This window comes from Oryctolagus cuniculus, chromosome 1 (assembly GCF_051225735.1).
Source record: "Oryctolagus cuniculus isolate XC-2025 breed Fujian yellow rabbit chromosome 1, ASM5122573v1, whole genome shotgun sequence".
Classification (NCBI taxonomy): domain Eukaryota; kingdom Metazoa; phylum Chordata; class Mammalia; order Lagomorpha; family Leporidae; genus Oryctolagus; species Oryctolagus cuniculus.
The window spans coordinates 155,507,854-155,528,832 of record NC_142867.1 but is presented as its reverse complement, the minus strand read 5'-3'; the positions used below and the strand labels follow the sequence as shown (position 1 = coordinate 155,528,832).

The 20,979-nt window shown below is 40.3% G+C and overlaps 1 protein-coding gene across 3 annotated transcripts in view; it reads right to left on the bottom strand.

Moving 5' to 3' along the window:
• Positions 1 to 8,236: 8,236 nt before the first annotated feature.
• TRPM6 (transient receptor potential cation channel subfamily M member 6) overlaps positions 8,237 to 20,979 on the bottom strand; it is a 177,741-nt gene continuing 164,998 nt past the window's right edge. For all 3 annotated transcript variants that reach the window (XM_089336738.1, XM_051846594.3, XM_051846587.3), the window contains exons 37-39: positions 17,718 to 17,769; positions 12,917 to 13,023; positions 8,237 to 11,684 (exon numbers count right to left, since the gene is read on the bottom strand). In XM_089336738.1, the coding sequence (XP_089192864.1) occupies positions 11,551 to 11,684; positions 12,917 to 13,023; positions 17,718 to 17,769 (293 nt within the window). In that variant the 3' untranslated portion in view covers positions 8,237 to 11,550. The remainder of the gene's footprint in view (positions 11,685 to 12,916; positions 13,024 to 17,717; positions 17,770 to 20,979) is intronic.

The window sequence follows — 20,979 nt, the reverse complement described above, 5'->3', positions numbered from 1 at the left end:
CTTTTCCTGTCTGTAATTCTGCCTTTCAAATAAATAAATAAATCTTTTTTAAAAATTTGATAAATTAAAACATTTCATTCAAATTTTTTCAATTTTTAAAAAAAGATTTTATTTATTTATTTGAGAGGTAGAGTTAGAGACAGAGAGAAGTCTTTTTTAAAAAAGATTTATTTATCTACTTGAAAGGCAGTTATGGAGAAAGACAGAGAGAGAGAGGTCTTCCATCCACTGGTTCATTCCCCAAATGCCCACAATGGCTAGCGCTGGGCCCATCCAAAGCCAGGAACTTCTTCCAGGTCTCCCACATGGGTGCAGGGGCCCAAGCACTTGGGCCATCTTCTACTATTTTCCCAGGCCATAGCAGAGAGCTGGATCAGAAGAGGAGCAGCCAGGACTAGAACCAGTACCCATATGGGATGCTGGCACTGCTTAGCCCACTAAGCCACAGTGCCAGCCCTGCAAGATGACTCCTTTTCCTTTCAAATTTGTGAATCCAAACTTTGAAGTTGGAGCGCATTTTAAGATCTTCTACTTGTGGAATAGCACGTGACAATGAACTCTCTTCATAAAATTTAGTCAATTCCTACCTACTACATATATCCAAGCTTCCCATTTGCATCTTAGCCCTTGCCATGGTGAAAATTTACAGTGATCATGGCTATTCAGTGTAGGAGATGAATTAACATTCTCCACAGGATTCTCATTTGTATAGCATATTAACAGACTCCTTATGTAAATTTCTACCCTTACCTCACTGCTTGTTTGCCTGCTAGCTGGTTGTATGCAATTTAGAAAGGAGGGCAAGAAATGTCTGATCCACATGATGCTGCTTAGAGGGACAGAGAGGAGGGAAAGGACGGAAGTCAAGCAGTGAGAGGAGAGTTACAATGGACATATTTTATAGCTGTCACCAAACTAACCATGCTCAGTAAAGCCAACTCTCAGTCCAAATAGATTTTACTTCTTGTGTCTAACAGATTTTGTCACTATAAGTAAATTATGGAAAAGTAAGAGATAATATATATGATATCGTGAGGATAGCTGATGCAAGAAGATGTGGAAAGCTAGTCAAACTTGTTACATGTTTTGGAGGAGAATTTAGTATTAAGCATTAGCCTACCAAGAAACAAGAAAAAAGGACCTGCTCTTAAAAGACATACCAAGTAATAATCCAGCTGCCAGAGCCATATGTCCAATGAAGAACTAGACTGGAATAGGTAATTCCTAATTTAACAAAGATGGATAACTGTTCATAAAAATCCTGTTTCCTTTTCCAGGACACTTTGCTATGTTTCATTTTCTAGCCTCCCTTGCAGGTGGTTGTGGCCATGTAGGAGAATTCTAGCTAATGGTACGTGCCACGTCTAAGAGTGGCCCACAAAATCTCCAATGTGTGCTCCTCCATGTCCTTTTCCTATCTGATGACTGGGCTGGGGAGCCTCCAGGGCTACCTTGGGGCTGATCAGCCTGGGTACCAGAAAGATCATGTGGATCAGATAAACCAACCGCTCACCACAGACTGTCCTAGACTTTTAAATAAGCAAGAAATAAATATCTACTGTGCTAAATCACCACATTTTTGTGTCTATTATTGCAGCTTAGGTAGCCCTAATATAGGACCCCATGCTGTGAACTATTGGGTCTCTCATTTGAAATGAGAGGCAGCAGGGCTGGCGCTGTGGCATAGCGGGTGAAGCCGCCGCCTGCAATGCCAGCATCCCACATGGGCACCAGTTCAAGTACCAGCTGCTCCACTTCCAATCCAGCTCTCTGCTGTGGCCTGGGAAAGCAGTAGAAAATGGCCCAAGTCCTTGGGCCCCTACACCTGCGTGGAAGACCTGGAGGAAGTTCCTGGCTCCTGGCTTCAGATCGGTACAGCTCCAGCCATTGTGGCCAATTGGAGAGTGAACCAGTAGATAGAAAACCTCTCTCTCTCTCTCTCTCTCTCTCTCTCTCTCTCTCTCTCTGCCTTTCCTTTCTCTGTGTAACTCTTTCAAGTAAATAAATAAATCTTTAAAAAAAAAAAAAAAAGAAAAGAAAAGAAAAGAGAAGCAGCTCCAGCTCTATCTCCAAGCTTGGAAATAAATCTTGGCTTGGTGATAAAGCAAAAGTAACTTAAATAATCATTATACATTTTTCATTATATCTATTGTGTGCCAGACAATGAACTAAGTCCTCTATGTTTATTTTCTGCAATTCTAAGAGTAACCCTGCTTTATAGACATTTGGTTACAGAGATGCAACTGCTCTACAACAATCAGGTATAAGAAATGGCTATTACCATTTTTTTCTAAATCTAGATATAGATCCCCTCTCTCTCAAATGATAAAAGAGTCAATAACAGTCATATTATGAGATTCTAAAGTGTGAGAATAAAAATAGCTTATAGGGACTTGAAAATCAAGGAAGGACTTATAATTTTTAGGCACTCAGGCTCCCAGTACAAGCCCATGTGATCCATTCACAGCAGGTGGCTCCCTTTGCTCTATGTCCATCATGAACCCAAATTGTTGCCTGTGAATTTTTCAGGTCATAGCTCTTCATTATCCTTCATGAAAGCAATGAAGTATCCCTGCCCTGTCTCCAGAAATGAAGCCTCTATTACCCAGGGTAGACTTACTCTATGCCATCAACTCCAATTTTCCAAGTCTTGAGGCCTCACAGTTTCTGTAGTGTCTCCATATCATGAATGTCCTGAGGCACCAGCATCCACCTGTCTGTTTTTGGATGAAAAACAGCAAGAAAAAACATAAATAATCTCATTAATAGATTATCCTGTCATGATAAATTGAGATTCAGAGAAGTCAAATTGCCCAAGGCCACAAACCATTCAGCGCCAGAGCTCTAGGTCAAACCCAAATCCATCTGTCTTAGAGGCCTAGAGAATTTTCTGATCTTCCATAAGGCCTCTTAGAGGAAAACTCAAAAGGCACCACTGACCTAAGAAGTTTTTTATGACAATGGGAAGTAAGTATAAATTGTCCCAAATAAATGAAACATTTGAAACACTTGCTGAAATACCAAGGATTACAGAATCTTTTTCACTTGATATCTTCCATGGTCACTCAATTAGCTACTCTGTAACTATACAAATACACATATACATATCTACATATAAGTAAGAAAAAATTGCTAAAGTAATTAATTTGCAATATCATCTTGCCGGTCACATATCTTATGAATTATCCTCAATTTTTTAAAATTTATTTGACAGGGAGAGTTATAGACAGTGAGAGAGAGAGAGAGAAAGGTCTTCCTTCCGTTGTTTCACTCCCTAAATGGCCGCTAGGGCTGGCATTGCTCTGATCCGAAGCCAGGAGCCGGTGCTTCTTCCTGGTCTCCCATGAGGGTGCAGGGCCCAAGCACTTGGACCATCCTCCACTGCCCTCCAGGGCCACAGCAGAGACTGGACTGGAAGAGGAGCAACTGGGACTAGAATCCGGCACCCATATGGGATGGCAGTGCTGCAGGTGGAGGATTAACCAAGTGAGCCATGGCGCCTGCCCCGTCTCAATTTTTTGAAATTAAATTTTCATTTGACCCATCTTAATGATCTTTTAAAAAAGATATATTTATTTATTTGAAAGACAGCATTACAGAGAGGCAGAGGCAAAGAGAGAGAGAGGTCTTCCATCTGCTGGTTCACTCTCCAGATGGCTGCAATGGCCACAGCTGGGCCTTTTCCAAAGCCAGGAGCCAGGAGCTTCTTCCAGGTCTCCCACGAGGGTTCAGGGGCCCAAGGACTTGGGCCATCTTCCATTGCTTTCCCAGGCTATAGCAGAGCCGGATCGGAAGTAGAGCAGCTGGGACTCAAACTAGTGCCTTATGGGATGCCGGTACTGCAGGCGGCACCTTTACCCACTATGCCATAGCACCAACTCCTTTTAATGATATTCTTATAAAGATTTCTAAGTTACAAAATTTTTTTTATTTTTGTGTCTTTTAGAAAAATAAAAGGATTCGGCCGGCACCGCGGCTCACTAGGCTAATCCTCCACCTAGCGGCGCCGGCACACCGGGTTCTAGTCCCGGTTGGGGCGCCGGATTCTGTCCCGGTCGCCCCTCTTCCAGGCCAGCTCTCTGCTGTGGCCAGGAGTGCAGTGGAGGATGGCCCAGGTGCTTCGGCCCTGCACCCCATGGGAGACCAGGAAAAGCACCTGGCTCCTGGCTCCTGCCATCGGATCAGCGCGGTGCGCCAGCTGCGGCGGCCATTGGAGGGTGAACCAACGGCAAAGGAAGACCTTTCTCTCTGTCTCTCTCTCTCACTGTCCACTCTGCCTGTCAAAAAATAAAAAAATAAAAAAATAAATAAAAATAAAAAAATAAAAAAAAGAAAAAGAAAAGGATTCTAATACAAGAGGACACTGCATTAACATACAAATATGTTCATTATTCAATCATTTTTAGCCTAAATAATGGTGATTTAGGAGGTCTGGGTTCTAGTCTCTCTTCTAACAAATTTGAACACTTGATGAAGCACAAGTTCTTTGGATCTCATTGCTCTTATCTATCCTTTTAGCTCTTACATTGTCTAATGACATATCTCTGGGAAAACTGGTGCTTCACTTGTAAAATTAATGTTTCTTGGTCCAATTCTGTAGCCAGTGTAGTGTAAAAACATGTAAGAGAAAGAAGGAATTAGAGAAAGAAAGGAGAATGGCAAGTGAGATAGGAACAAGAAGGTGGAAGAAGGGAAGGAGGAAGAAAAGAGAAGTAGAGGGAAGAAAAAATAAAGATAAAAAAACAGAGAGAGAGAAGGAGAGATTGGGGATGGAAGAATGGAAAAAGGGAGAAGAAATCATTTCTCATTATGGCTCATAATTCTCAAGGCTCATCTAAGAGTTGCTTGAAATTGGAATCAGGGTGAAGTAGTTCAGACTTTGGGTTTTCTACTCCCATTGGCAAGCCTGTCCCTCCAGAGAGGATGAGATGAAACAGGATGTCTTAGCCTGACACCATTAAACATTTGATTTATCTACCTCTCTTTGTTCTGATTCCATGCACTTCAAGCAACCTTATGATTACAATTCAGCTTCCAAGACCTCCAGAGACACAGTGTGATGGTCAGGCTGATAAAAGCTTTGTAGCTTACATAGGTTCTATTTTTCACTATAAATTAATAAACTGACATGTCACCAGATGTTATCAAATGGTAAGTATTGTTGCATTGACCAACAAACATCTAATTGGTTAGGAAGACAAAAGAGGAGCAAGAGAGATAGAAATACAAGTACAGACTGAAAATTCCACTGGCAGAATCAGTGCCAGTCTCAAAACAACCCACTTATCATCCTGTACCTAGCTCAGAACACGTCAAGAGGGGGAGCCTTTCCCAGGTACTCAGAGGATCCATGATGGTCATTCACTGTGCAAAGATTTCCATGACATGACATAAGTAGACAGGACACCAGAAAACATTCCACAGACCCCAATTTGTGTATTCTCACCTGATGGCCTAAGTTAGGTCCTGATCCTCAAATCTACATTTCAAACCATCAGAGGGATTCACACTTGGGGAAATTTTAAGCATGTTGGCTATTATCATAGTCTTTGTGTCATTGATTTGATTTAGTTTAAAATTCTAGCTCCCCCTTGAGCAGCTGACTTAATCAAGTCACTTATAAGCAAACTTTTCAAATCTTCAGAATCAGCCTACTACACCTAGCTCAGTAAGACATTGTTCAGATTAAATTAAATTATGTGCAGTGGACATTTAACACAATGTCTAGGATACAATGAGTACTTCATACATGTTAACTAAAATAGTAATAATCTGATCATTATAATTATTATTGCTGAGCAATGATGCATCAGTGTATTATAAATTCTTTAATAAGTCTAATCTTAGTGTTAGGTTCATGAATAGGATATACACTGAACAACTGTACGGGACTAAGGACTAAACCATAAATCAGCACCACACCTCTCTTCCTACCCTGTCCTCTAAGATAGCCCGAGAAACCCTTTAGCAACAAGCAAACATCCCTCCCCAGAAGCCCAGCCTATGTTTGTTGTCATCTTCAATATACATGTAGTCTTCCAGAACACACTATCCCCTATTCCCTCAGTAAAATAATTCACTAACCTTGTAACTGTCCATGACACTCTCTAACCTCAACCATAGTTGTTTCTCCTCCACGCCATTGTTGTTACCAGCACCTCTGCTTCCCAAATCTTTATCTATAGCATTTCAAGAGGCAACTCCTAAACATGACAACACACTAAGAATTTCTTTTGGTTACCCAAGCATCTTGAAGCTCCCTGACCTGTTGGTTGGTGATCAATGGAAAACAAAGCAAAAGATTCATTAGAGTCCAAAATACAAACACATGATGTTAAGAAAGAGTCCCCCAAATCCCTCAAACAAAAGGCAATTGTTAGGATCACATTTGGGCAGTCATTAGCACAAGAGTTTGTATCATCATATTGGTGAGAACTTTGTGGCTAATTTAGCACATAAAATTTCTAAAGGCTCACAATGAAAATATTCACTAAGAGAAGATGAGAATTTTAAAGGAAATTAGTTGCTAAAAGATGTTGCCAAGATGTAGGCAAAATTTTCTTATTACTAGAAAGACCCAAATGGACAAAATTTAAATCACCATTAATTAAAATTGTTTTGAAACATCAGGTTTTACAAATATGAAGATTCTAAACCTACTCTCTTTTATTGATCCAAAAATGTCATCAATAATGGTGTCAATTCTAAGGTTTACTTCTCCTGGAAGGTTACCTTTGGGAAGAGGGATGGCATAAGAAATTAGTTGAGTAATGTTAAATCCACTCAAAATCAAACTAAATAGTAAATAATATGAAATGGTGAATTTCCTGATTTTGAACTATTTTATTCAGCTTTAAAACTCAGAGAGAGGAATGAACTACTCCCCTTAGGGAAGGGGAAATAGCAGAAAGCACTTTGTGTTTACACTGAAACAGGTCCACTGAGCATCCTCTATAAACATTAAATAATGATCACATAGTATCAGAAATGAAAACCCCTTATTATTTATTGAAGTGGATCCCATGCTCACAAGAAGCCTTTAAAATGAGATTCTCAAGGGACTTTATGAATGCTTTCTCATTATTGTTCACCTTCGTTTGAAAAGGTAAGAATCTTCATCTCCATTTGCTAGTTAGGGGTTAACAGAGAGGTTAAACAAATTATATAAAGTTATATTAAAAGTCTGAAAATGATAGAGACAAAGGCTTGTTGTCCCTTGAGCACTAAATGTCTTTCTTTGAAAAATTAAGCAACTCATCTAATTATTTTAGGAAGATGTTTTACAAAAAATGCAATATTTTATCTGTACATCATTGTCTAGAAAGAAAACTCACAAAACAATAACTGTGACAAATAAAAAATCAGTGTGGTTTCCAGAATCCTTTCTATTCTGTGTACCCACCCATGTGGCTGGAGATTTGAAATGCTATTTAAGTCTCATTTTCCTTCAGAAGCTAACCTCTGCGGAATAAAATGCTGTTAAGGGGGGAAAATCTTTTCTGTCATTTGACTTTAACTTATGATAAATTAGCTTCAACTAGTTTCTTAGAAAATTGCCCAAGAAATGACTACAGAAAATTAAATACCAAGACTTCAAAGAGGCAAACACACAGCCTTCAAATTCCGACCTCAGAGAATAATCCTCCCTTTCTCCTGCATTGGAGAGATGTGAGTAAAGAAATCGTACTAGGGCATGGTAATGAACCATCTTTCAAATGACTTTTCTATCAATCTTCTTTTCAAAGGGTAATAAAGTGATGATTATTTCTAGGCAGTCTCTGAGAAGTTATCCTCTCAGTTCAATAGTCACCAGTGCAGGACTGCACTCTGGCGTTATCACCAATGGTGATGGGGGCAAGAGCTGGTTGAGAATTCAATAGACAAGGTGTAGCTTGTTAAAAGCTATTTCCTTGAAAATTAAAACAGAGAGAGATCAAAAGAATTGTGTTGGGTCTTAAGGAATTGGTAATCATTTCCTTCTAGATTAAAAATGCAAATCTGATGTATCACCTAGTGAATGAAATCCACTGTCATATGGAAGTTCTATTATTTTTTAAGAAATACTGCTGAAAGCATATTGCATGCCATTTTTTGTGCTAGGTACTGGTGTCCAGTTGAGAAGGACAGCACATCAGAACAGTGATGTGTGCATCATGACTTCTAAAGCCAAAATGTTTGGTCTCATTTAAAACAACAAGCATAAACAACAATAAGAAACTAATTTTTTTAAAAAAAGAGTTACTTATTTATTTGAAACTCAGAGTTACAGAGCCAACGGGAGAGACAGAGAGATCTTCCATTGGCTAGTTCACTCCCCAAATGGCCACAACAACCCTGACTGGGACAGGCCAAAGCCAGGAACCAGGAGCTTCCTCAGGGTCTTCCACTTGGGTGGCAATAGCCCAAGAACTAGGGCATCCTCTGCTGCTTTTCCAGGCCAGTAGCAGAGAGCCAGTTTGGAAGTGGAGCATCCAGGACAAGAACTGGTACCTGTATAGGAAGCAGCTTGACCTACGATGCCACATTGCCAGCCCCAACAAATTTTTTTTTTTAAGTGTTCAGCAAATGGTTGTGTGAAGTACCAATCATACAGTTCTTGCTCTGCAGAGCCACAGAAAACAACAGGGTGAGAAACACCCAAACTATCTGATTTCATTCCCCAGAACTGTAAGAAGCACTAAGAAAGCACCTGGCATAAGACACTCCAGAAATATGCAGCCTCATGGAAAGAAAATCTTGAGCAATGGATGCCTTCAGGAGAGGACCCCCTGCAACCTGGCCGCTTCTCTGTTTCCCTCATTCAAGTCTCATCTGAGATACTGGCTTTGTGCTCAAGAAAGGATTGTGTAGTCTGTTTTTCCTCAATGGCTCTCAAAAACAACCCTAGATATGTCTTTCTATTTGACCTAATTCTCTTATCCCAGCCTGAATCTAACATCCTAGCAGGTAAAAGTATGGAACACAGACTTGACAATGCCCAGAAATCACATTTCTTAGCACTTACTAGAAATCAAAACTTGGAGCAAACAAACAAAAAGAAACAACACACATGAAGCCTTCTTAGGACAAAGAAATGCTATGTTCACCATGGCATTCTCATCACTAATGCAGTACAGAAAAGGCACTTAATAAATATCAGATTGATTAAACTGACTGAATGAATGAATACTCCACCCTTTTGTGGTCATGAATCACTCAAAGTCAAAACTGCCACGCCGGCATTCGCGTGCAAGCAATCCCACAATGACCTTTGCACAACAGTGCATCTTTTTTAAAATGTCATTTTCCTCATTTTTCTTCTTAAGAAAAGCACAGGGGCAGCCATTTGGCCTATTGTTCAAGACACTGGCAACCCATATGTCCAAGTTCCATTCTCATTTCCAGCTCCCAACTCCAGCATCCTTTGAATAAAGACACTGGGAGGCAGGCGTGATGGTTTCAGTAACCAGGTCCCTGCCACCTAGGTAGGAAACCCAGCCCCCAGCTTCAGCCTGGCCTAGCCCCAGACCTTGTGGGTATTTAGGCAGTCAGTTGGAGGATGGGAGCTTTCACTGTCTTACTCTCTCTCAAACAAAAAATAAAAGAGAAAAAAAATAGAAAAGGACACCACAGAAATTTGAAACCAAAATATATTTGCTTTCAAGTTCCATTCTAGACGACAATGATTTGAGCAATGAACTAATTGATGCCTTTAGTTTGCCTTTGGACAGGCAAATTCCCCCTTTCTGTCACTGAACACAGCACTGGAGTGAGTACCAATGGATCCCTTTTTGATTCCTAGAGTAGAATAAAGCCACTAAGCTCCTCAAAAAATGTATTAGCATTTTATCCTCATTGTCAGTCAAGAAATCAACCAAATTTCCCACCTGCCACCACTCTAAGACCTAAAAGAAAAGTGGTATAAATTAACCTTTGTGCAACTCTAACAAGAATCAGACACAATCACCAGCAAATGAAAATCTTGGCTTTCCAGCCCTGTAGACACCATTTCCCCTGAAGGAGAACCTAAGAATGCAGGAATGTAGATATTAAAAGCAGGTTCAGAAGCAAGTCAGCTGATAAAATTATAAAGTTAAATATACGTTGAGAGTTTTCAAACCCAACATTGGAACACTAGATAATACGAAAGGAGATGCAGAGGAAAGTAGCTAAAGTTGGCACTTGTCTTGAAGTAGCACAACCCAGCCAGCACGCAAGAGGGACCGATCCCCCACACATGCCACACAGTGCAGCTTCCAGGGATCCTTCGCTTCAGCCCTCAGAAGACAGTGTCATTTCTCAGCCTGGACTTAAAATACTTACATATGGTGCTCTGAAATCCAGGGGAATTTCACACTGACAGAAAGCAAACACCTGAGAAACATGTTTTCAGTCTGCAACCCCACTTTTCCTCCTAGGACCTGACTGAGAAAAATTTAGCCTGCAATGATGTATTGGATGAAGATGCTTCACAAAGTCCATGGAAAATGGGAATAACAGATAAGTTCATTTTCACGCAAAAAAAAATTTGAAATTCATGCATGTAACCTTTGAAACACTACTCTTTTTTCCAAAACGGTGTATACAAAGTGTCTTCAAAAAGTTCATGGAAATGTATATAATGAAAATTTTTAAATCATTGTAGAAAAATAGCATTATCTTTTAATTCTACTTCTCCATGACCTTTCTGAAGTATCCTTGTACACACAGCTTTGGAGAAAGAGTGGTGTTTCTGAGGTTGACTTGGTCCACTCTCTGATAGTAATCCTGAGCATAAGCGAAAGGAAACTCTTCCAATAATTTCCAGTTTTATGCACCCTTGTTGTCCTGTCTAAAGAAAAGGAGTTTGGGAACCGAGGGCATTTGCTCTAGATTTCCCTTTTCCTTTCTTTCAGAGCAATCTGAAATGCCCAAGCATCACATGATTCAGCGACAATAGCTCAAACCCATCTAGATTTCACCAGGATACTCTTTACTAGTTAGCTTGAACAGGAGTGCGCTCCAGTCTGCACAAATACACCTTCATCCCACTGTTCTCCCTACTGTTGCTATTTAAAGCCCTGGACTGCTGGAGAGAGACGAGGAAGAAGTCAAATAACTTTTTAATGTACATATATAAACATAAGTACAATGTATGGGTGAGGTCATGAATAGCAGTAGGGGGTAGAGTTTGCACACATAGTGAGAAAATAAATTAAATTCATCCCCCTGGTTCTTTATTGCACAGTAATTTGCTCCATGGATTCCTAGCGACCAGCTAAAGCAATGAGGTATAAAAGAACAATATTCCCTGCTGACTCATCCAAGTATCTTCATGTGGAACCTGAGGATGGAGAACACATGCAAATCCCCCTGTACCAAGGTCTCTATCTACGAGAACCCATTCATCATAGACCAAAGAGGCCTTTGGGCAAGGGGAGATGGTAGGCTCAGAAGGCTGGTCCCAGCGAGGCACACCACATAAGGCTATCCTGCTGCGGCTCTGACGTACTCAGTGTCAATCAATCTATCGATGTCACCAGAGAGTTCGTGGCAGGCAGGGCAAGGACAATTGTCTTTCTGCTTCTCCTTTTACAGTCGTGTATGGTCTTCTGGGGAATTTCCATCCCTTTCTTTCTCTGAAGGCCCCTCAGGTGGTTCTTTTTTGATGTCAAGTCCTAAGGTAGAATTTATCCTTCCAGGGGAATAGTCATTTCTTTTTAAATCTGCAGGGAAGACAGTGAAGATGGTTACAGGGGCTCCCCAAGAACGTACAGTCATGCATCATGCAGACAGACTGGACCCAGCTAGAGGCCCTGATGCCATCCCCCTCCTGGGCTCCTTCTGAGCAGAAAAGAAGACAGGGTTGCTTCCCCCAATGTGCTCTACACTGATTTCTGCCCAGATCTGGTATGTGACTGGTGACGGAGCAAGTCCCAGGCAGGTATGAGAGTGACCCCTCTTCCTTTTTTGTTCCAGTTTGATCTCTCTTCTCCATGTATCTCCCACCCACGCCCTGACTGACACACAAGTGTTCCCACTGGAACCAGGGGCCTGCTGTAAATAAAACCCAGTGTCTGGCTCTGTCTTGCCCACAAGAGCTCCCCCTACCTAGAACTCCAACAAGATTAGAATTGCCCTTGTTTGCAAATGTATACTTGCTCTACCCCAGGCTACAATGAATGGCACTTTTTTACTGATATTCAATGTTGGGGGGAGGGGAGGAATGATCACTTGTTACAAAGCAGGAAGGACTACTCAGTTTAAAATGTGCAAAATTCCACGGTAAGGTCAAGTCTGGTGTAAAGTATCCCTTCTGAGACAAAAGAAAAGAATGTGACACCGCTGGGACTGCCAGCTGTGACGGCATACACCTCCAAGCTGCTTGCTTTTATATTAAGAATATTTTCTGTGGTGACTGTATTGGTTCCAGACAAAGTGTGCCACATCATCAAATCCAGCTTTTTTCAAGAAAACTGCAAAGCGTGTTTAAAGTGACAGGTTTTTATAGTGAAAAGAACTACTTTACAACAGTTCCTTTTCTCCATGCGCCATTTTTCCAAGTGTCCAATGGTAAATTAAAATAGAACAGAAATGCTGTAGGTAGCCAAATGCAGACACTGACCGGGTGCAAGCAGAAACCGAAGGGGAAAGGTCAGAGACCTGCATCAGTCGGATTTCACCCCATTTCAGTGGGTAGGACTTTTCCCTTAGAGCAACTGTGACATGTATTGGGCCCCATGTTGCTTTATCACATTTTGTCAGAACCTAAAGTAAATCCCTGTCCTTTTAATCCCTTTAGAGACTTGAAAAATTTTCAGTCAGAAAGTCAGGCTCTGCGAATGACTGAGAATGAGATAAAAATGTGATTAAGATTTTCTACTCTATCCTAGGTTACAATGGATGTTGTTCTATGAGAGATTTCCTTAGAGAAAAATCGAATTTGTTTGTGGTATACCCGGGAGTTTGAGTTTCCGGCAGCAGGAGTTGCAACGATGTTTTGCAATGAAGTTTCTAATTGCATCTTCCCCTAAATTGGCTGGTCCAAACACCATTCCTCTTGATCTGGAGGAAATATCAGAATATCAATTAGACCACAGCTAAGAAAAAGGAGCTCGACTAGGATTCTCTGAGATACCGAACAGTATCCCATAGTAACCCAGTAAACTCGAAGGAGCCAAGAAAGAACAGAGCACTTTGGGGAAGCAACAATGTTAGGTCTGCAAATTTAAAATTCAAATGCACTTAAATCTTTGTACCCAACTCCAAGACCTACTGTGAAACTCATTTCAACGCTAATCTGATAGAAGAGTGAATTTTCTATGTACCACATTAAAACAAAATACAGTGAGACCCTTTTTAATGCATATGGGGTGAGAGAATGACATTCATTACCAAATGTTCTACTAGCATACCCGAAAAGGTAAGGTACAAAGGAAAACAAATTTGCCATTGGAACACACCTTCTAAAAAGATGCATACACCGTGTTTCAAATCCAAATACTTTTCTTAAAATAACTGTCCTCAAAAATAAATACCTGACAAAATCCTAGATCCAGTGTTCCTAGCTCACTGAAAAGCCACCTTCTACTGTGCAAACTGCTCTAGCTGGGCTCCTTTGTGGAATGACAAGACTACTAGCAGACAATGTGTCTCAGGAAGTAAACTACATATGCTCAATGTAGGTGACAAAACACAAATAGAATCAGTGTCTCAGAGGCCCTTTTGGAATACTCTATAACCATAATAGGTCCCCAGCAGATTCTAGGATCAACGTTCATCCATTACCACTCCGCACACAGCCATTATTCCTCAGATTCTGACACTGCGCAACATGGAGCAGAGCACACCAGAAACACTTCCAAAGAAACTTTCTGAAAGCTAATATTTTATTTTAATGACATGCAGAGTGGAAACAGCACATTTTAAAATGTGAACTCAATTACCGCTCTTAAATACCACGTCTTAAGAAAAAAGAAAAGCAAACTATCACAAAAGGAAACAATAAACTTTGCTTCTAAGGAATGCGGTTTTTCAAAAGGGACATGGTGTAAAAATGGACTTTTTTCCATCCGAGTATTGAAACATTTATCTCAATTTCCACTTCCTTTTGGCAGAATAACAGTAGCTGCTCTGAAGATGTGCCAAGCTCCGAATGAGGGCTGATGTCAGTTTGAGCTCGGATTGCCTCTTTGCTCGGAGGCAAGTAGGTGGAGGCAATCTCTTGGGAAGACAAAGTGAACAGACACCCAGGATTAACTTTCCTGGTCACTCAATCGCTCTCACAAAGTACCACTCCGGTGGTATTTACCCGGCTGCATAAGCTGCCTCTTGTTAACTTCCTCTCTTTCAATCCATCTGGTAAGAAACCACTTCAATAAGGTGAAACTGAAGGTGGCAGAAAAGGAGACTCACTCAGTATTTAGACCAAAACTCAACGATGCCGAGACAGTGAAAGATGAAGGCGTTATTTTAGTCATTAAAACTGAAGAATTCCTTTTATAGTCTCTCCAGCTTGACCCTTCTGAGAGATTTCACTTGTACGCACTCAGTATCTGCCATTTCTCTCCCCCCAGTACCAGTAAAGCGTGAAAATCCCCAGCCTGGACATGTGACACTGATTCTCAGATAAAAGCTGCAAGCTAAGTCATTTTCCCCTCTGAGTTTTATGAAAGTTAAGGCAAAAGAATGAAAATTCCTACAAGATGTTCCCACCAAAGGTTTGACCCCTTTGTGCATAGGAGAGTGAAGGAGAGGTATGCATTTGCATCTACACCCGACAGTACAGCGTACCTACAGCCTTGTGGTCTTCGATTAATCAAGTTAAAAAAAATACAGCTAGCTGTTTTCCAGATTTTTCACAACACAGGAAAAGCAGGTGGTAGCTTGGTTCCACACGCGAGGAAACGCTAATTAGTGCCATCTATACATAGATTTACTAAAGAATGTCTCATCGTCGTTTCATACTTGTCAAATGCCCAAAACCATCAAGGCAGTAAGCCAAAAAGATATAATTCCAAGCCACCAATAACCGGGGCAGAAGGTTAGGGAAAGTTAAGAGGCAGCAGGCATCAGAAACAGTGGAATTCACAACACGACAGCACCATCTCTTAGATAGAGGATGATTCCTTCTCCCTGAACCCTCCTCCTCCCAGGCAAGGTAGGCTCGACACTGAGCCTCGGTTTTCTCATTGGTAAACTGGGATTGGAAATGCTTGCTGCTTGCTTCCAATGTCGTCGTTGTTAAGGCCAAACTAAATAAGTGGGAAAGCACTCTCTGAAATCGGTGCTTTTCAAACATCAGTTTCCCCCACATCATCTGAGGATCTTATGCGAATCTGGATTCTGGGTCAAGACCTGCAGGTCCAGGGCAGTGCTGACATTGTGCAGCACTAACTCCCGGGCGATGCTGACGCTGCTGCTCTGCGGCCCACACCTCGAGCAGCACGGGCTTCACACACAGCAGGCTTTCAAAACTGTGAGGCTGACTGCACTACTAGAACTAATTCCCCACCACTGTGAGAAAATAGCACTGCTTGTTATCTATACCAAGGAGACCAACTGCTCCCAAAACTGAGTGATCCAGACAAAACCAGGCAGGCCACAAGGACGCCATCCTATCATTTTTCAGCATCCCTATCTTCAAGTGAAGAAACTACACTGACATTGACAGGGCTTCCTAACCATGGCTGCCCATACAGTGACATGGGGAATTTTTTCAAAATACAGATATCAGGGCCTTCTCTTCTAACATTCTAATTTTGATGCCAATCATGGCCATCTTTTCTTTTCTTTTTTAATTTCCTCAAGTGACCTTAATAGAAATGGAGACCCACAGGCCTGTAGAATGCAATTAAATACTCAACTGTCAAGTGGGATAATAACACCTCAGCATTCTAAAAGATGGAATATTCAGGTCAAATTAAGTGACATATGTCAAGGCTAAAATTTAATCAATGATGGAGTATATATAAATTTGGTTCACAATATATGCAAAAACATTCCGTGGACAATCAAAAGAAAGTACCTATAGTACAAGAATCTTTCTACAACTCCTTGGGCCCATGGGGCTACTGAAGAAATAACATTCTTAACTAAAAACATTTTAGCTATGCTCATGTGAAAAATACTAAAGCTTTCATGTGCATCTGAAGGATAACACCAAGGAGTCCAGAACCAAATAAGTACCATTAACAATGAGGTGCACACGAGCAACGCAGCTCACCTTTGTCTTCTCTAGCTCACCTAATCCAATTAAAGATCTAATATATGTTTAATAGATGGACTTCTGCAGAGAAGCCTGAAGATGGGACCAGATTTAAACCCAGTGAAATCATTCTGTAAAAAAATAGAGCATTAAAGCCGTGAATACTTATGAGTTCTGGGGGAGGCAGTTAGAACCTCAGATTTTCTTGTGTCAGGATTGCCCAGTTAGGTAGTTACACATATTTTTTCTACCACCTGGAGACCAACTGTAGACATTTAGGACAACTGAGAAGTAAAAATGTTGTGTGCTAGCAGTTTTCAAAGTGTGGTCTATGAACGAGCAGTGACACAGTCACCCGGGAACTTGTTAAAAATGCAGATTACTTGGCTGCACCCCAAACCTGTGGAATCAGAAACTCTGGGGGGTGGGGCCCAGCGGTCTGTTTTGACAAGCTGTCCTGCTGATCATGTTGCAGGTTCATGCTTGAGAACCACTGTTTTCTACTGTATTGATCAACCTTCATTGGCACCATCACTTCTTTAGACTCCATCTTTAACAGAACATAGCCTCAGATGCGCTACTGCCAAGTCTCCCCAAAGGTCTGCTTGCAAATAAAATGCCCAGGGGAGTTCAAAGTACAGACAGATGAGTCATAGCTCCATATAATTTAGGCTTCAGTTCTGAATTAAGTAGGAAAATCTGATGCTTCACATTTATGCCCCATTGTTTTGGCCTCTCTGAAGAGCACACCCTATGAACTCAGCTTTTGTCTCATAAGCCTGTGATGGAAGGTGCTGCCATGATAAGATGGAATGACTCCACTGCAAGGACAATAAAGGAAACTGCTTCTCCTACATCAATTGTTTTCATGCCAAAGCCTGTAGAGGCTACAACTTACCCAGATTCTCTTGCGGATGGATCACTAGGAAACTCAGAATCAAACTTGCAGCCAAATTCTGGTTACAGCATTGGTCCCTGTAACTTCTACTTATTGTGCTAACCTAACTCCAGATCTACTTTATTTCTGTATTTTCTTTTTATCCCCATTTCCTAATCTGTCCTTTTTAAAACAGATTTATTTATTTATTTTTTGACAGGCAGTTAGTGAGAGAGAGAGAGAGAGACAGAGAGAAAGGTCTTCCTTCTGTTGGTTCATCCCCCAAATGGCCGCTACGGCTGGCACTGTGCAATCCAAAGCCAGGAGCCAGGCTCTTCCTCCTGGTCTCCCATGGGGTGCAGGGCCAAGTACTTGGGCCATCCTCCACTGCACTCCTGGGCCACAGCAGAGAGCTGGACTGGAAGAGGAGCAACCAGGACAGAATCCGGTGCCCCAACCGGGACTAGAACCCAGGGTGCCGGCGCCGCAGGCAGAGGATTAGCCAAGTGAGCCGCTGTGCTTTCTAAAAATCTAATTGCTTTGGATCTATATACATAAGCTGTCTCAATACCTTTCTAGGATCTCCACAGAAATATACATGTTTACAAATCATTTTTAATCATGTACAACGTGTTAAGTTCAGTTTTCTAAACGATAACACATAAATTAACTTACTGTTTGTCTTCAGGTTTTATAACAGATGGATCTGTCAAATTTTCTCCAACACCTCAAAGAAAGAAACAAAATTCATTTAGCAAATGGTGGGGGTGGAGGGGTCATTTTTGTAGAAATTCAAGAAAATAATCAAAATCTAATTTCATTATTAAAGCTAATATTTGCTCTGTAGTAAATTAAGCAGCATGTGAATTAAATGTATAAAAATTGTCCAGGAGTGTTTGAAAGTTTCAGTTAATGCACTGTCACACCCAACCCCTTCTGTTATAATAAACTTCTAAACCACAAATGAATGTTTTAGTGGGGTGTTACCAAGAGTTACCAAGAGCGGCATCTGCCATTCATTTACCACTTGTATATACTAGACATTCTGATGTTATTTTCTCTAATTCTCAACCAACATAAAAGAAAAGAATGTTCATATTCTCATCTAACATTTTATCCTCATTTACATCAATGAGTACATAGATGTTCAAAGAGATTAATTTGCCAAAGGTTGCACAGCCCCTAAGTGATTCTCACAGGATTAAAGCTGAGCTGTAGCTTGTGTTCTTCCCCTTGTTGATGATCTTAGATGGACCCTGTCCGTGCTCAGCAAGGTGCACAGTGCTGTGTGGTTTTGCAGGTACAGCTCTGCCCCATAAAAGGCACATCAAATGCAATATATATATACACACACATATATATATAATTTATAAGCAACAGAATAAAAATGACACCAATTTTTGATCTGAGAGCCAGTTACACCTGTGTGTTCAGTTGTGAGAATTCTTTGAGCTGTATGTTTATGTTATGTGTACTTTTCTGGTCTTCAGTAAAATGTACTTTTCAGAAGATCACATCAAAGCTTAAAAACACAGCATAGGTGCAATTTGAAGCTAAAATTTATCAAAACATGGATCAACACCCAAAGTGGGTCTCTGTTATAAAATACAAGTACCAAGGAGACCGATTTCTGAGTAACATTTCAGGTAAGCCAGTTAGACAGGTGACTGTACCATTTGAGCACAACTCAACAATTTCTCAGCTTCTCTATTCAGCATTTGTTCTCTTTGCTTGAAAAATTTTGATTCTCTGGGGAGATTATTCTTACATCACATTAAATTTACAACATTGTTATGTATGTCTACTTGTTGAAAAAAATTCATGTTAGGAGGTACCTTTCTCCGAAGGGAGGAAAGAACTTCCACTTTGACCATGGCCTTGTCTAAAAATTATCAGAGTCAGTGAACTCAGGGGGCTTCCATAGCCTTGGCAGCTCATGACAAGAGCCTAGGGTGATTACTGATGCCATAAACAAGAGTGTCAATTTGTTAAGTCAACAACAGGAGTCACTGTGCACTTACTCCTCATGTAGGATCTTTGTCCTTAGTGTGCTGTACATTGAGATTTAATGCTATAACTAGTACTCAAACAGTATTTTTCACTGTATGTTTCTGTATGGGAGCAAACTGTTGAAATCTTTACTTAATGTATGCTAAACTGATCTTCTGTATATAAAGAGAAACGAAAATGAATCTTGATGTGAATGGAAGGGGAGAGGGTGGGAAAGGGGAGGGTTGCGGGTGGGAGGGACGTTATGGGGGGAAGCCATTGTAATCCATAAGCTGTACTTTGGAAATTTATATTCATTAAATAAAAGTTTTAAAAAAATTCATGTTTTGTAGTCAGTATTTTTTAACGTTTTTGCTGTGGTCTGTATGTTTCACAATATGTCAAACCTTTAAGAAGAAAATGTAATCCATATAGACTTTTCCCCTAAGAAACTGAATTCCTTAAGTGAATAACCTAGAGTACAGCAGTGCTTGGAGTAGAAGTTTTCAACTTTTTTTGTGTCATGACTCTCTTTGTCATTCTGGTGAAGTTAGTAATGGCTTAAAATACATAATTTAAATACATGGGTTTATAATGGAAACCAATGCAATTAAAATACAATTATCAAAATTTTTTCAAATTGCTGTATTGGAACATATATGTTTCTTTACTGATACAAATGGAAGGATCTAGCATAAGCCTATTAACCACTATAAAATAAAGCAGGTTTTTGATAAACACAAGCAATTGTTTTGAGATGTCTGCCAACATTGTGCTGTGTTATGCTACTATCTCTAAATTCTATTGTAAACAGTCATAGGTACTGTCAATACCACTGCAGTTTGTGGTCTACCACATAATCGAAGGAAATGATGAATTTAAGTTACAGGTTAATGAAAATAAAGTTGTGATTTTTTTTTCTCATAAAAGTTCACAGACACTGAATTCTACCCAAAAACCCTTTAAAGAACCCCTGGCTTATAATCTCTTTGCCATTGCTTTTCAGTTGGGAAAGGACAGGACAAAGGATGCAAAATGTGCTGGCTCAGCACTACTCCTTATAAAGAAAGAACCAAAGGAAGAAGCTGGACTCTTTATACTTTTATGTATATGACGATACTTCAAAAAGTTTGTGGAAAATGGAATTAAAAGTTTATTTCGGGGGCTGGCACTGTGGTAAAGCAGGTTAAGCTATGGCCTTAAATGCTGGCATCCCATATGGACACCTGTTCGAGTCCTGGCTGCTCCACTTCCAGTCCAGCTCCCTGTTAATGCACCTGGGAAGAGCTTATTTTGGTACCAAAATGTTGAAATCCATTGAGAGTTTTTTCACAATATGCATTTTCCATGAACTTTTTGAAGATTCTTTGTATAAGAAGGAACTATAGAGATGGTGTGTTTCTTAACCATGCAGTAAATAAACAGGACAGGTAGAAGGAGATTCACAATCCATCAACAGCAAGACTCAAGGCTACAAACCTTTTACCTGTTTCAGCCACAGGCCTAACCTTAAGCCTAAAATTTCTCAACAATTATGAAAGCTTTAGGCTGAAGTCTGAGTTATAATAATATGTGCAGAACATAAAGACATCATGTCCACTGAGGAAAGGGGAAGTTTTGTAGGGAAAAGAAAAGTATTGAAATCACATCAGCTCCTGTTGACTTACAATATTGTTGCTTGTTACAGAGAAGGAAGCCAATGGACATTGGTTCCACTCACGGCTCTATTATTTACTAATCGTGGGACCTGAATAACTTCTTTAATTTTTCTGAATCTTAGTCATTTCAAAATGTGAATTACAATGGGCCTTATATTCTAGAATAACTGGAAGGATTAAATGAACACAACCATTCCAGGCAGTGTCTGACCCATATAAAGCTTAAAAAAATGTTAATTTTATTCTTTATTATCTTTATTTTATCAAGAATCTTTTGCTAAGTGAAATTT